This window comes from Struthio camelus, chromosome 2, assembly GCF_040807025.1.
Source record: "Struthio camelus isolate bStrCam1 chromosome 2, bStrCam1.hap1, whole genome shotgun sequence".
NCBI classification, from domain to species: Eukaryota; Metazoa; Chordata; class Aves; order Struthioniformes; family Struthionidae; genus Struthio; species Struthio camelus.
The window spans coordinates 57,561,511-57,577,770 of NC_090943.1; the positions used below are offsets into that span (position 1 = coordinate 57,561,511).

The window sequence follows — 16,260 nt, forward strand, 5'->3', positions numbered from 1 at the left end:
TCCCAGAGCTCTGAAGTCCTGTTGGATGGTTTCCAATTTGCCTTTCGTGTCATTGGCGCCCACATGGAAGAGCAGCAGAGGGTAGTAGTCTGATGCATGGACAAGCCTTGGCAGTCTTTCCACGACATCTCCTATTCGAGCCCCTGGCAGGCAGCAAAGCTCTCTGGACAAGAGGTCAGGTCAGCAGATAGGTGCCTCTGTCCCCTGCAGCAGGGAGTCACCCACAACAATCACTCGCCACTTCTTCCGGGGGGTTCCTGCACGGCACAGGATCTGCCAGGCCAGTTGCCTCCTATGGAGCCATGTCCAGCTCCTCCTCAGCTTGGAGGGCGCTAAACTTGTTCTTCAAAGGCAAATCTTGAGGAGGAGCAAGAAATCCTCACTTACGATGAAATACCACAACCCCAGAGTGGCAGTTCTCAAATGTGGATGGGGAAGTGGGGCCCAGTACCTAAGCGGGAACAGGAGAAATACACATTCAAAATTAATGCTGCCAGGGAAGGCACTTGGATGTGACTGAGGGAATTCACTGCTGATCCTTCCACCATTCATGTCAATCCAAAAGAGCCTGCTCACTCCAGGAGTCAATCCTGCCCTTTCTTCAGAGCTTCAAACAATCCAGCTATAGGCAAAGATGGCCATTTCCACTCCAGTGGGAGCTGAAGCAAGTATGGCAGAGCACTATGGCTGTCCCTTGGCTGAATATGAGGGCTACCAAGCTAAGGCCTTCTTCCATCGATTCTCACTGGCTTGTGGCTGAAAGATCCATCTGGCCAAGGAATGAGCACTCATGCTGAGTCAAGAAGGAGTCCCCAGAAAAGGCCCATCATGACCCCCTCCAGAAATGAAAATCCTGACTGCTAATCCAAAGTGTGAGAAAAGAGTCTTCTACACGTGCTGCTTTAACATTAAAAAAATTCTTTATCATTTCATGGTGAAGCCCAGGAGAAATAATTAGGCCTCAAGCACCAGGGACTCTCCACTTGTCAGATACATTGCTCATGGGCAGGGAATTACGCATTTGGACGCGTTTGGAGAGGAATCCTGACAATGAAATTAGGCTTCCTGGGATGTTTGCAGGAGTTTGTAGGGACCAAAAGGAGAAGGAGGACAAGAGAAAACTGTGGGGGAGGATGTGGAAGAGAGGGGAGGTGCAAGATCCTCTGGCCTTCTCTCCTTGGTTTACTTCCCTATCTTCCTTTTTTCTCAGGGGGAAATACTGAGGGCATAGAGAAATGTTTCTCTGCTTGCTCCAGGGGTTCTCATCAGGGCGGGAAAGGGGTCCCTTGGCAACTAACATTTGTTCACACACACAGACACGTTGCGTTCACGGTCAGGGGAATGCTTTCCGTACAACCCAGTCTTCATCTGAACAGCAAAGTCCCATATATTTGCCCTAAGGTCACAGGGACTCTCCAGTTTCTGGACACTGCGGCTCTCTGTAAGCATCCAAGTACTGTCCTGATTATTAACGTCACCTACTTGAAAGCGGTAATGGTAAGTTTTCCCATCCCGCTGCAGGCAGCAGTTTGAGAAGGGAGGAATAGGGAAGTAACTGCATTTTGGCACAGTTCAGAGCTTGCGGTTCAGAGTGCAGTATGGCTTTTTGTACGGCTTATCTTTACCCTTCTAATGTTGTGATCTTCCATAAAACCAATAGGCGCAATAATAAATGCCAGAATCCCTCAGGGTTAAATAATCTATTCGGAGAGTATAGACAGCCTTAGTAGAATCTTTCTGAACCTTAAACTTCCAGCTACTGGCTGTGTCATCAAATGTAGGTGTTTGTCCTGACACATACAGAATCCTCTCCGGCGGCTTTCCAGGAGGCTGGTGGTACCAGTGAAGGATGTCTTCATTGCTCATGCTGCATGACATACTGGCCGAGCTGTTCTCCACCTTTCCCAACAGCTTCGGGGTTTGAGCCGGAACTGTTTGTGCATCTCCACCTACAAGAGAAAGCAGTGAAACTGGATGACGGGATGAAAATGTCGGATTTTGGAACAAGGAGTCTCTTCTCGGTACGGAGGAAACGTGAAGAAGAGGAGAAGGGAAAAAGGACTTACAGGACCAAGGTGAAGTTACCAGAAGGACTGGCAGCAGCAACATGCTGCCCGGTGGTGGGGGGTTAAACCTGGAACTGAACTCGAAGCAGAAACACTGCAAAGCCCTTCAGGTAGAAAGAGAGTAGAGCCAGTGGGAGGAGGAGATGACTCATCTGGCACATCCAATGGCAGTTCTCCGACTTGTTGCCATGGGAGTTGCATCTACTGACAAGCTAAACCACAGCAGGAGTGGTGTAGAGAGGAGCTCTCACACGCGCACACACACACACACACACACACACACACTCACACACACATGCATACACACACAACTTTAAATGTCCAATCCCACCCTTCCCAAAGATGTCCTCCTCTCTTCAGATGACCCAACACTGTCCTGAAAGTATGTCTCACCAGCCTCCTCTAGCAAATACTGCCTGCTTCTGTGGCACAAAAGGCGTGGTTGGTGGCAAAAGCAGATGGTAATGGATTATTTCACATGATAGTCTGTCAGTCAGTTGACCTCTCTCTTGCTTTGAACAGCTCCAAAGTGTCTAGTCAGTCCTGTCCAACTTTTTCACGTGAAGGGACAGCACATCTGTTTTGCCTACCTAGTAAGGGAAGGCCTTCTTCCATCGATTGCCACTGACTTGTGGCTGAAGGATCCATCCAGCCAAGGATTGAGCACTCACGCTGGGTCAAGGAGTCCCCAGAAAAGGCCCATCATGACTCTAGCACCCTCCAGAAGTGAAAATCCTGACTGCTAATCCAAAGTGTGAGAAAAGAGTCTTCTAAATATGTTGCTTTAACATAAAAAAAAAAAGTTTAACATTTCATGGTGAAGTATTTGGTGCCTGTAGCTGTTAGATCTTTAAGCAACATTTTGTTGGTTTCCTGTCTGAATTGCAAAGTAGTCTAAAGTGAAGACCTTGTGTTATTGTAAAATATGTTTGTGGCTTTATGAGTAGAAGAAAAAACGTGTTACGAGAGTTTATTTTGTAAAAGTACAAAAAGCCACAAGAACAACAGTAGTGCCATATTAGCTCGACATTTATGCATCACTCCTTCTGGATATATACACACCAAAATTGTCTTACTTTCACTACTCAGTCCATGAAAGGTTCAAGAGGCAATATATCATGGAAAAAGAAAATGGACTGCTCTAGCATAGATTGAGGTCCACCATTCAGATCTTGCTAAAAGGTGTAGACAAACATGAGAGCAACTTGGGAAGGGGAGTTCTTTGCAATTCAGAGTCTGAAAAATACCCAGCCCGTGGCCTAAATAATACTTTTTTCCTAAAACTTTGCTTTTTTTAAATCTAATAGGTAATAAAGCATTGAATACTTCACTCAGAAAAACCTAATTATATATAGCAGTGAGAAACAGAAGCACTGGCACTCTCTGTCTCCTGTTAGTGTTAGCTGAAGAAGCGTTTCAGAAGAGGACACCCTTCCTGTGAGTCTCCTGAAATGCTTGGCATTTGTTAGGTAGTGCAAAAAAAAAAAAAAAAAAAAAAAACCTTTTCTTCTGTGAACTAAAAGAGCAAATGACATCATTAGCACTTGCTTGTATGGGAAATTTAGGCTGTCAATCAAGACAATGTTCTAATCTGGAGATAACTCAGGATGTAGCCCATCATTTCCCCTTGGAGATAATGGAAACCTTGTTTGGGAATTGCTAAAACTGGATTTCCATAGAAATCATGTAAGATATGCATGTTCTCTACATAGAGAACAAGATAGACTGCAGGATCTAACAGGTCTTTCAAAGCAGCACAGTAGTTAGTACCTGCTGCTCTCAGTCTCCTCCTGCTGGTGTACCAGCAGGATGCATTTGCCATTGCTCACTCACACACTCGGAATTTCTCTTGGGAGAAATATCCTAGTATACTCCTTATCTTGGGGTTAAACTTGAAAACTCTCACTAGAGGTGCAAACTGAGTGACTGAATTTAAAATGCCAGGCAGCTCTTGGTACCAGTGGACACAAACGAAGTTTGACCCGCTAGCTGGTGTACAGGTTAGTCTGGCAATACTGTAACAAAAAGACTTTTCTGTGACAGACACCAGCTTCTGCTCCAGGCAAATGGCCCACTGTGCCCCTAGGAAGGGAGAAATCTTTCTTCTTCAGAGAGCAAAGACCTAGGAGTGTCTACACAAACCATTTACCGCATGGGAACGATAGTGGGCTTCTTTCACTGTTCCCTTTCAGGTGGGACAGAAATAAAAATTCTGTAAGATTACTCTGATACAAAATTACAGTACTTAGTGCTGGAGCACTGTAAACCACCAAATAGTACATTATGAATCTGTAAAGACAGCTAATATATTCAAGATACTTACAGGGTAAGAGGCAAGCTGGGAGGAATTTCAGAGTCCTCCATATCTCCTAATCAAGAGCAGCTCTTCAAGGGGGGGGGGGCTTTGCACACCTCCTTTTTCTCTTTTTTCTTTCATCCCATTGAGCTGGGTGATGAATGCACTGGGTAAACCCTCAGGTCTGAGCAAATCCACAGCCAAGCTCTTACTTGAAATGGGCTAGCGGTTTGCTGTCGCTGATGACACCTGGCAAGGCACAACCTGAACCTGCAGACTGTCCATCAAGAATGGCATATGCTAACTTCAGAATCAGGTAGGTCAAGGACTTGGCAAGACCTAAAATTGTGCTTGCAATTTAACAGCATGGAGAAGCACCTGCCGCTATTTTGCTTGCTATTATGCACGGGAGAAAATGCTTCAAGTTCTATCAATGCCTCACTTGCTGATGTAAGGAAAATGTTCGAATTTTAAAGATGGGCAATACCCAAACTCTGGATGTTTCCAGCTGAGGGTACAAGCGCTCAACTTTAAGTCTTAAATCTCTTGGTGCTATAGTTCCTTCACTCTTCTCTTCCCGCAGCCTACGTTTCCCTGCTTGAGACCGTCTCCGAGGGAAAAGCACCAGCTTCACAAAAAGCTTTTTTACAGAATACAAGGATTAGGGCCTACTCTGGGATTCCCACATCAGTTAATACAGATCAGCTTTGGGTAAAGATATGAGGATAAATCAGTGCGAAAATGATTTACTCAGTGAGTTCTCAACGCATGATGCAAGGGAAAGGACTGTGATGCTCTTTTCCCATGTCAGGATGGGTAAGCTAGAGTGTCCCTACACAAAAAGTTCAGGGCATTGCAGGGATGTTTGCTCTGCAAAAACATCACTTGTGTAGCTTTTGTGCAGAAACAGCAGAAGGTTATGGCTCTGTATGTCGTCCCACACAGCACAGTTGTACCACGGGCTGACTTGGTTTTCCAGCTTTTACATAGCAGGATGCAGGTGTCATTGCATGTACAGACTGAATGTTTCTCTTTGGAGAAACCCGAGTCCCAGTTTATGTGAGACCCAGCAAGGGTCGGATAGAACACTATCTCTCGGGGTTTTCCGGGCAACATTCAGTACTAGTGTATATAGGTGAACTGTGACCCTCCAAATACCTTGCAGGTAAATTTGCCAGTGTTCCTTGGAAGTGGCTGGGCTGTGATGAAGACCGGCTACTGATCCAGGTGGGCAGCCCACAGCACACCTGGGGGGAAGGGAGAACATACCAGGGATGAGACAGCAGCACGCAATCCTCTGTCATTAGAGAGTGGGGACATAAAGGTATCCACAAACCACAGGCACCCATGAGGAAGGGACACGACTTTACTTTCTGCTCTTGCTGATAGAAGCATGTACTGCTGCGCAGCACGTGGAGGGGGAGAAATACGAAACCTTACCTCCACTGCATCTGTTGTATTGCACACGTTTGTCAGCTGTTACACAAGGGAAAAGGCAGTGCAGAATCAATCCCTTTGTCAACAGTTTTTCAGCAGTGTCATTTGAGCTTGGGACTGGGGTAATAAGACATTGTTGATTGAAACCACATAATTAAGTTGGAGGACAAATGGAAGTGTGATATAAAACCAAGAAGAAATATATTCTGAGACCATTAAGAATAACTAATATATCTAACTTACTTATAAGGCGAGAGACAAGCTGGGAAGGTTGCCAAGAAACCCAAGAAAAGAAAGTTCAGAGACATCACTATAGTTCAACCCTAAGGAAGAGAAAGAAATCAAAAATATATATAGTCGCCCTGTCCCAAAAAAGTGAAGTAAGTGGTGAAGGAGAAGACGATGCTTTTATTCTACTGGCTTAATTTCCTGTTAAAAAGTGGGGGCGGGGAGGGGGGATGTAAATGTGAAAATCTAGCGATACCATTGGTAAGTGCTGCCTGTGCATGTGGCTGTGAGCCTTTAACCAGGACAGGTCACTGAGCTGTTCCCCTCCCTTTCATGCACCAATATCTTTCTTCTTTCTGCCTAGAAGAGTTCTGCAACCCCTGTGCTGGGATATGGCTAACACTGAGCTCCCACACAATTCCTCTGGATAATCACAAGCAAGTTACCAAAGGCCAGGTTTTGAGAGGTGGGGAACGGCCCACCCAGGCTTCATCAGACAGACAGCTGCTCTGCCCTCCCTGGCTCAAATCCCCTAAACCTCTACAGGCTAAAGTTGTTCCACTCACCTTTATATGAGCATAATCTTCCTCCCTTTCCTCCAGTCTTTGCTGATCATGGTTCTTGAGCCTGTAATTCCTCAGGCATATGGACTGTTAGACTAAGGGTTTTCTAAAGTACTTAAAACACTGGTAGGTTGATCTCAAATTGAATGTAACAATATAGCAGTAATAACACTTTTAGCATATCAGTACTTACAATTTACTTTATGAAAGGTCTTGATTAGAAGGTTGCTACCGAAATGAATAGGAACCATATCTTTATACTTGCAAAAGACTTGAGTGCCCCAATTTTTTTCTATTTTCACAACACCAGGTTTTTCTAAGAAAAATACTGTCACCTCTCCCTGCTAATACTTCCTCACTTCTAATCTCAGGCAAGTGAGCAACAGCCCCAGGTACAACCGCAGCTAATACTCTTAAGTCACCCTATAAAGCACAGCGCAATAAGGAGGTAGAATTCCCTAGACTCTCCAGACTACAATAAAACCACTGCAGGCATCTGAGTACTCAAACCCAGCTATACACACAAAAGAGCAGCAGAGAGCAATCATGACAAGCAGCATCTACCAGTGTCTGGGACAACTGGCCTTGTTGACAAGCTGGTGAGGGATGCTGAGAAATATCCTACAGAGAAAAAGCAACTGGCTAGAGAGACTACAGAGAACAGATCAATTAGAAGTTGTTTGGATTTTAAAGCTGTGTAAGACCTTTAAATTGGTAATACTCAAACACAGTGTCAAGTAAAAGGGATGTAGTAACCCATCTGCTCATTAGGATTTCCTGCTGTCAAAGCCATCCTTCATTTGCTTTGCTGAGCTTGGCAGGTGACAGGAGCTTACCAGCTAAACTCTTCCTCCCTGGACTGATGCTGAAATAGCTGCTGGGAGATGGGCAGGGGAGGAAAAACATCTGCTGTGTGGGCCAGAGAGTTGTATTAGAGATTATATCTGGCCTAGCACACAACTTGAAGGTGGGTCTCTGTCTGCACCACTGCTCTCACTCTTCTACTTCATGGTTTGCAGCCAGAGCAATGTGGTCTCCCTGCCTAGATACAGCACTGGAGTTTTGTACGGACATTGCTGATTTTCCTCACTCTTTCCTTATATAGTTAAGTTTACTTTTACCCATGAGAAAGCTGCAGTGATTTGGCATTCAGTTTTCAGCTTAATTTATTAAGGGAACAGGACAGTATTTAAATTCATTTCATCAGCTGAAAGTGCCATCTGTACTGTTAGACCTCCTCATCGCCTTCTGCAGCTAATGAGCAGGGCCAGGAGGGGGAAGCCTGTGTGAATATGTACTTACCGAGCTCCCAAACTACAAGCTTGGAGGAAGAGCCAAGGGAGAGTGGTCCGGAGCTCCAAGGGATAGAGTCACTGCAACCATGCAAGAGGGTGGTTAGACCTTGGGAATAGCTCTCACATGATTTCATTGTGGTAGTTTCTTGTCAGGACTCAAAGAGACTTGTAGTTTTGTACATACTCCCATGCTGCATGGGAGTATCACCCACTGTCTTCCAGGTTGTACACTCGCAGGATGCAGGTGTCTGTGCTCACAGCAGCTGGTGGTTTGCCTCCAAGGAAGCTGGCTTCTCCAAAAAAATAAGAGAGAGCATAACAGAGAGAGCAGTCTCTCTGGGCGTGTAGGCAGCACTTAGTACCAGTGGGTATAATTGGGGGCTGATCCAACGGTCACTTTGCAGGTGGGCTTGCCTGTGCTGTTTGGCTGGGTTGTGGCATAGCCTGGCTCCTGCTCCAGCTGAGGAAACATCAGTACATGTTGCAGCAAGATAGAGAATGCAGCAAGGAGGAGCCTGCAGCATGAAATTATTCTCTGTTGGAGAAGAGAGAAATGCTGTCTGCAAGCCCTGGTTAGCTGTGAGGAAGAAACCTCAGGATATCAGGCTCCCTTCTCACTGCCCCCTCAGCTCTCTCACCACATGGGGAGCAGAAGTGCACTGCATTTGCAAATCTCAATTGTCCTATGCGTCCTTTTTTACACACTTGGCAATCGTTATACCTGAGAAGGACAGTGAAGAATTAAACCTCTTGTCTCTGATTTTCCTGCAAGGGTAACTCAGCTTGGAACTCAAAGAGCATGACATAACTACTATTTCCTGCTTAGTGCTATTGAACTGCCTCAATGCAATTGCTGCATTTGGTTGAAGAAGAAACGTCATTGTACTATATAACCAGTACCCAATATTCTGAAGTTCTTACAATAACTAACCTGCCAGGTAAGCGGCAACCTAGGGGGAATTTCAAAAAGCCCCACCATGTTTCCTAAACAGCTTCAGCTATTTGGAAAGAGGAGAGGAGAAAAAGAAAACACTGTTCAACCTGTGTGGATAGAAAAGAGCAAAAGAAAATCAAAGGAAATCTGTACCAAGTCCTGGTCCTGCGTATCAAATGACAGAGAGATTGGTGTTGTTTATACTGTGCTGGCTTAGTTTCCTGTAGAAAAACAGGTGAGGGGAGTCCTGTGTAATTGTGGTCTCACCACTGCATGCCCTGTGGAGGGAAGGCTCTCCAGGCATTTCCTTCTTCCTGCAGAATGGTTTCTACAGACTGATAGCTTTGTCTCTGCCAACAGAGCAGCCTGTTGAAAGCACGCTGTTGACCTCAATTCCCTTGCCCTGCTGCAGTCTTCCTGCATGATCTCAGGCAACTTACAAAATCTGGCTTGCAGAGATGGGGAATGCCCATCCTCGCAGTGAGTTCAGCTGGACAGGTAAATGTTCAGTGCCCAGCCATAAATCTCTGTGCTGACATGCCTGACTAAAAAACCAAGAGTAATTCTTTGCCCTTTTCCTAGTAATTATTCTCCCTTTTCCTAGTCTTTGTCTGATTTTCCTATTGATTTATACTCTAATTCCCTAGGGACAGGGACTTCTTCACAAAGTACTCTTCAAAAGCATCTAACACAGCAGCAGGTTGATCGCAAATCAGATATAACAGTGACAGCAATTATGATAGCTGTATTAATTTCTTTGTGTATATTAATTTTACCACATAGGGCATCTTGACTAAGAGAGTGATTCTGAGTTTTGTTCAGAAAGCAGCCTGGTTCACACCTGAAGTATTGATAGTCATACTGTATCCAGTGGATGAATGAAGAAGGGTCAGATTGGACTGTGCAAGCTAGACCTACATTTTTTTCTTGAAATTCTTTGCATGGTAGCTTGTGAATATACAAGCAGAAAATCCTGTATCCCTTGACCCTTCTTAGGTAGATATGATGCCAGTTCTGGCCATGCACTCCCAGCTAGACCTGTTGATGAAACACCATTTTCCAGGAGGCTGGGGGAATTTCCTGGCTGTCACCTGTCCTTCTTGTGCAAGAGCTGTGGCAGCCTGCAGCACCGTGCAGTCTCCCACACCGCACAGTAATAGTGGCCACCGTCTGCGTTTTCCACTTTATGCACCACCAGTCTGCAGATGCCTATGGAGGGGAAAAAGGCTGCGACCTTCACAGGAGAGACACCAGGATCCCGGATAGGGTCTGGTTTGGAGAAGGAGAGATAGAGCAGCTGCTGCAGCAGCCCATCGCCCGAGGCTCGGTACCAGTGGACGTAGGTGGAGCTCAACCCACCGGTCACTTTGCAAGTAAACTCAGCGGTGCTGCTCTGCTGCGGCGGCTTGAGGATAAAAGCCGGTTCCTGATCCAAGTGAAGAGCCCACAGCAAACCTGGAGGCAAAAAAGGAGGGAGAGCAGCAGTGAGGAGATGCCAGCTGGAAATGAGATTTTACTCTCCCCTGCCTTCTGCCATGCTCAGCACTGCAGTCCTTCCTTGCTGGAACAGCCCCCAACTGTTTTAACCCAGCAGGGAATAACACCTCATGGAGGTATGACTGGCAAACAGCAGAGCATGCATTACTGCTGGGAGGCTGCGTCACACTTACAGGGGAGGAGAGAGGCCACAGCGAGCCCCAGGTTGCTGGGCATGCTGCTTGGTGCCCACTGCCCTGGAGGGGATGGCCAGCAGGAGGGCAGTGCCATTTGCTTGCCGGGCTGCACGGAAGCTGCAAGTCACCGGGGCTGGGGAGGAGAAGGGGAGACGCTGCCCCGCGGCTGCTGCAGTGGCGCTAGGGGCGGCACTGGGTTGTGCTGGCTGGGAGGGAGGAAAAGTACACACGTGGTCAGAGAGCGACTGCTGGGTTGTGCCAGCACTGCACAATGGCCTGGGAGGAGAGGTGGTGTTTCTTTGTACTCTTCTACCAGGAAGAGTGACCACTTACACATTTATTTGCTGCACACATGCCTAAAATAGGCCATGGGTGAAAAATAACTCTCAGCCATTTAACCCGGAAGAGTTAAACCAGGTTCGATATGTGCCGATGGAATGCAGCGTCCCACGGAGCTCAGCAGGATGGAGGAAGTGGCGCCCTTTAGGAATCAGCCTCCTCTGAGGATGCGTCAGGGCAGAGGGGTCTCTGTTGGCTTGTGTGCTCCCTCTGCCCTTTATTTCCTTTGTATAAAATGCAGAGCAATGCAGGCTTCATTTTAGTCCATTTAAACATCTCTTGGTACATTTTGTACAGGCAGGGCTTATTACCTAGACCCTGGCAGATAGTTTAGCGCTTTACTCCTGATTACAGTGAAAGTTAGAGCCTGAGTGTATCTACCTAGACATTTAACATTTAGTAATATCCATTATGTTCTTCACCATTCCATATGGTCTATTCATTCTGGTTAGCTATATTTGCCTCTAGTTTTGTTTGGATATTGTGTATTTATTTTCTTCACTCCTTCGCCTCAATTCCTATATGCTACCATTGAATTTCATCTCATAGAAATTGCAGTGACCTTCTATCTAAGTACATATCATTTTGGTACAGGGGCTCCCCAGCCTTTATAATTTACTTCTCTGGCTGAAAACAATATCCCTCCTGCTCAAGCTCTAAATAGGTTCCTATGGACAGTCCACTGGCCCAGGAGAAGGAAACCTGTGAGAAGATGCCCTCAGAAAGTTTTCTGCAAATTATCCTATGCGATAATTTGCATATATATTCCTATATTCCTGCAGTTGGGAAGATCTGGAGTATCTACTACTATTCAAGGAGACTGGCAATTCAATGAGAGAGAGTCTCCAAAAATGTCCTACTTGTTTTGTGATGGACCAGAGGAGGCTTGTGGCTTGGTGCCCACTCCCATGCAGCACAGGAATTAGCAGGACATAAGCATCTTCCTGTGCATAAGCTGAGATTTTTCCCTATGGAGGATGGCTGTTTCCCAGGTGAAGTCAGAGCCTGAGAGACTGAGGTAGAGGAGCTTCTCTGGGGCCTTTCTGAGGAGGTCTTAGTGCCAATGGATGTAGGTAGTGTCTGACCTAGCTGCAAGAGTTTTCAGGAGTGCTGTCCTTGTATGACACTTGTATGCCTGATTAAATAATAGGATTAGGCTTCTGCTCCAGGCTAATGGCTTCTGGAAAGTAAAAAGGGGGAGCAGCAGTATGGAGGCACCAGTTAGAGATATTTCTCTACTTGGAGCAAAAATATCCACCCCTATGCTGGGTCTGTAAAACTGATATTCACAGATGGTAATCTGTCTATTTACAAATGTGCATTGCTGATGGTGCAGAGGAGAGAAGTCTCCTATTGGCATCTTACACTCTCTGAAGTGTAAATAGCTATGCTGAAGCCCTGGCAAATCAGTGTCTGTGTTACCTAGGTATCCATACATCTCCAGCCACCTATGGATGTAAATTTTCTCATCAGTTCCCCAGTTTCTGCACAGTAAAGCAGTTTTTACTCTCAGTAGTATAATGTTATTATCCTGTGGGGCATCAGACATGTGCTCCTGTATAAATAATTAGAAGAACCTTTAAAACATTGAAAAAAATGGAAAGAAATGTGTACTTACAGCAAAAGAGACAAGCTGAAAAGGCTTCCAGAAAACCTGGCATGCATCTTAGCAGCTGTTCCTCACAGCCAGCAGTGTTCTGCACTCCCAAGTGATGAATACTCCAGGCTGAAAGAACAAGATGAGAGACAAACTCCTAAATCCTCTGAGAGGAAAATGAGGAGATGCACTGGCTGTTGCTGTTTCAAGCCTACTGGAAAGTTTCAGACTTTGACAGCAAAGGGAAGGGGGCATGGGTACATACAAGGGGTGAGAGTGAATGTATGGTTATATCATCATGGTGTGAAAGCCTGCAACAGAAGTAGATGCCTCTCTCCACTGAAAGGGAGACCTACAAAGTGTTTGGTATTTGAGAGGGGGGGAAAATAGACAGTCACATTAGATAAAATGTCAGATCAGTTTCCATTCAGTAAATCAGAAGAGTGAAACGGTCTTCAAAGCATAAAGACTGTGTATTGAATTTCCTTGAAAAAGGTGGATATGAAGCATAAAATGAGACCACTGTATTTAATTCACTTCCTGCCCCCAACACTATCTGCACTATTGGACTTCTCCATTGCCTCCTACAGACATCCATTCACAATTAAACTCTTCTATGTACTATAAAGGAAACCCCATGAGAACACGGTGTCCTCTTTCCAGGAGAACGTGCTGGGAAGGGGTGGAGGGAGGGAGGAGGGAGGAGAATCATGTGACAGGAAAGGTCATTTGGCCAAAGACCCTGCATTTACACACTGATCAGATCTATTTAGAAACTCTCACCTCACATTTTCTGGCAGTATTTTTTTTTTTTTTTGAGATCTCTAGGGAAAGCAAAGGGCAAAAATACAGTCTAGGAGTAGGAATAATATGAATTTATATGCTATTATGCACTGCTAAAATTAGCAGGCATTATAGAAAAGTCATGGAATATTTACTTACTAGGGTTATCCCTACATGTTTTCAGTTTCTACCTCTTTTTCCATTTGCTCTCCTTCCTTTAGGGCTAAGGAGCAGAGGCAAAGGTTAGCTACATATTAGCAACACAACTAAAAATGGCTTTTTTTGAAGAGCACATTTATCAGAATAGGCAGTTTGGTGCAGTATTTTTGTAGCTTCAAGGGTGAGTGCCAGGTAGCTGAGCACTGACTTCTGCTCGAGGGACTGGCTTGCGGCTTTTGAACATACCAACATTAAAAGACTGCAAACTTCACTTAGTAGTGCTGTTTTGGCTGAAATCCAAATACTGCAGCATTCTGCTAACACATGAGAACCAGAAGTCAAGCAGGCTTTTTTGGTCAGCCCAACAAAACTAGAACAAATCAAGGGTAGATGAACAGAGAGAGACAGAGACAGGAGCAGACATATAAGAAAGTTATGAGGAGAAGCTAGCTTTACAGGTCAAATTAGTGCCAATGAGTCAAAAAATGAAGACATTTATTGGTTTAAAAATACTTTCTCATCATTAATAAATTAACTTTATTTAATTACAGGAAGAATATAAAATTCTTTTATTTTCTTAATCCAGCAATGTCTCTTTGAATTGAATCAACTCAGTAACTTCGTATTGGTGCAGAGTTTTCAAAGGTAGCCAGTCTGGGGTGATTTATAGCACAAGTTTTAATATGTCTGAGATGCAAGTATGTGTTACTGTAACGAATTAAAGTGCACCCCAGTAATGTACTTTTCTGTCTTCATTTGCCTGTAGGTCGAACTAGCCAGATGCCATGCATAAGAGACTGTTTTGTACTGTATTTGTCCTGTGTGTCTGCAGAGATGAGCCGATTTCTAATAATGGGAGATATTATTACAACAAATTCGTATTTGAACACTGAACCAAACGACAGCTCCGGTTTGCTAACTGCATCAAGCATCTACCACCCTCTGCTGGGTATATAGCAGTAAAACCCTTAGAAGTCCTTTTTGAGCAGCTAAGTAATAGGTATAGATGGAAGCTGACATCCTCCTGTATTACTAAGAATTTTTCAAGCAAAACAGTTGTGCATTATTTTCATGAATACTATACTTTTTAAATGGACAGCAGTGTGATGTTCTTACTAGGGATAGCAGACACACAAAGATCCTCAGCATTTATACCACAGCTCCTGTAAAAACATATATTTTATGGGCTTGCAATATGGTGTTCTGAATCCCTGTGAATGACTAAGGGCAATTTCCACTTTCATTTACACCCCTGCAAGAGCTAGGAGTCATAGCACTGTGCCAGGTATAAGGTCTGCCAGACTTTAGCCACTAAGAGAGAATTTTGTATGACCTCATTTGGGGATTTTGCCTTAACCCACACAGCAGTTCCTCAAGATTATACATTTTTTTTCATCCCTAGATAAACTGCTAGATTCTTTCCTGCATTGCAGCTCAATGTGTTTAACTTAGAAAACTTTTATATGTGGGCTTCTTTTGCATAATTGCCTGAAATACAGAGAGTATAGAAAGCCTGGAGTACTTTCACCTTCTCCTTCGTAGCATACACTTGGGAAACTTATTAATCTAGGTATATAATGCCTTACCTTTACAGGGGCTTGATGTTCTTCATCCAGTTACACGCTGTACTACAAACAGTCTAGGCAAATACAGAGCCACATTTACTCACTCGGGGTTAGGCTGGGTTGTCTCAAAGTCTATACTCCAACAGCACTGAGAGAGACTCTGGCCTGTTTTCTCCTCTGAGGTCAGGCTGAGGACATACAGGAGTTCTGTGCTTGATGTTAGCTGCCAAGAGGCTCTTCTTGCACAACAGAGACAGGTAAGATAATGTTCCTGTGTGCTTTGTGCCAGAAGAGCCACTCTGAACCCAGGAGCAGATTGAACCTCCTCCCCTGACATATCACTGAGAGATTTTGCAGCCCTGGGGATATGAAGCTCTGGAGCGGCCGTGTGCACGACGTGTACATATGCACCTCATTTGAGTGAATGGCAGATGGTGGGCTTCAGCAACAGGACAGCAGTACCTGTCCATTGGGGTTGGATTGAGGTTGGTTCCTCTACGGCTGATGTGGCTCTTGCTGACTCCTGAAGACTCTATTTCTAATGGCCGCATGCTGCTTTGTAGCTCTCTGCATTGCATTTGGTATCTGTGACTAGACAGAAATACTATATACGCATGGAGTGGTATTTTTGTTACTGTCTAGGCGTTTCCTTTCACTTAAGTTTCCTTTAACTTCTATTAAGCATCTGAACATGCAGCATGATTCCCTTTGGGATGATTTCAGTTTTGCTAAATTAGCATTAATTGTGAGTCTTCCTGTTGGTTACAAAAAAGACCTCTTGGAAAGTGCTGAAGTTTTCCCTTTATGATGCTTCTGGGCTGATTAAATAGGCCAGACTGAATCCAACATGCAAGAAGAACGCAGATGTACTTGAAATGCCGCTGAAGACACAGCACACACAAAGAGAGCATCAGCGCTGAAATCATGCGGGTGAGGACCTAAGAGAGAAATTTTTGAAAAGTGACTATTGTATTCTGTATCTATATACTTAGGGAGATGCTGATTCCAAAAATGTATTCCACTTCATTAATTCTGAACTTGAACTGAGAACTTGCCATTTCCTAAAATTCCTCTTCCTAATTGAACAGAAATTGAGCATAATTTCTACATTCCAGAGGGAGCTGGAGTTTAAAACAAAAGCAAAGTGGCTGCCATATAGCGTCATTGCCTTTATTTGCACTAAGTACATTGCAGCCACCTTATCTGCAGCAAACTTCTCACTGCCAGAAAGCATATCAGAGCTAACAGTGAACACTGCTGACTCCAACAGGCTGGAAAAACACCTTCATGCTCTTTTGCTGTGCTTTCAAAAATGTGACATTCCT

General features: G+C 44.7%; 1 gene segment (V, D, J or C); it reads right to left on the bottom strand.

Moving 5' to 3' along the window:
• On the bottom strand, positions 1–15,187 carry LOC104147063 (immunoglobulin kappa variable 2D-29-like). The segment is given in 5 exon segments: positions 1–1,949; positions 5,521–5,609; positions 5,803–10,274; positions 12,450–12,557; positions 14,957–15,187. Coding segments are annotated over 3 exon segments (420 nt in total).
• Positions 15,188–16,260: the final 1,073 nt, after the last annotated feature.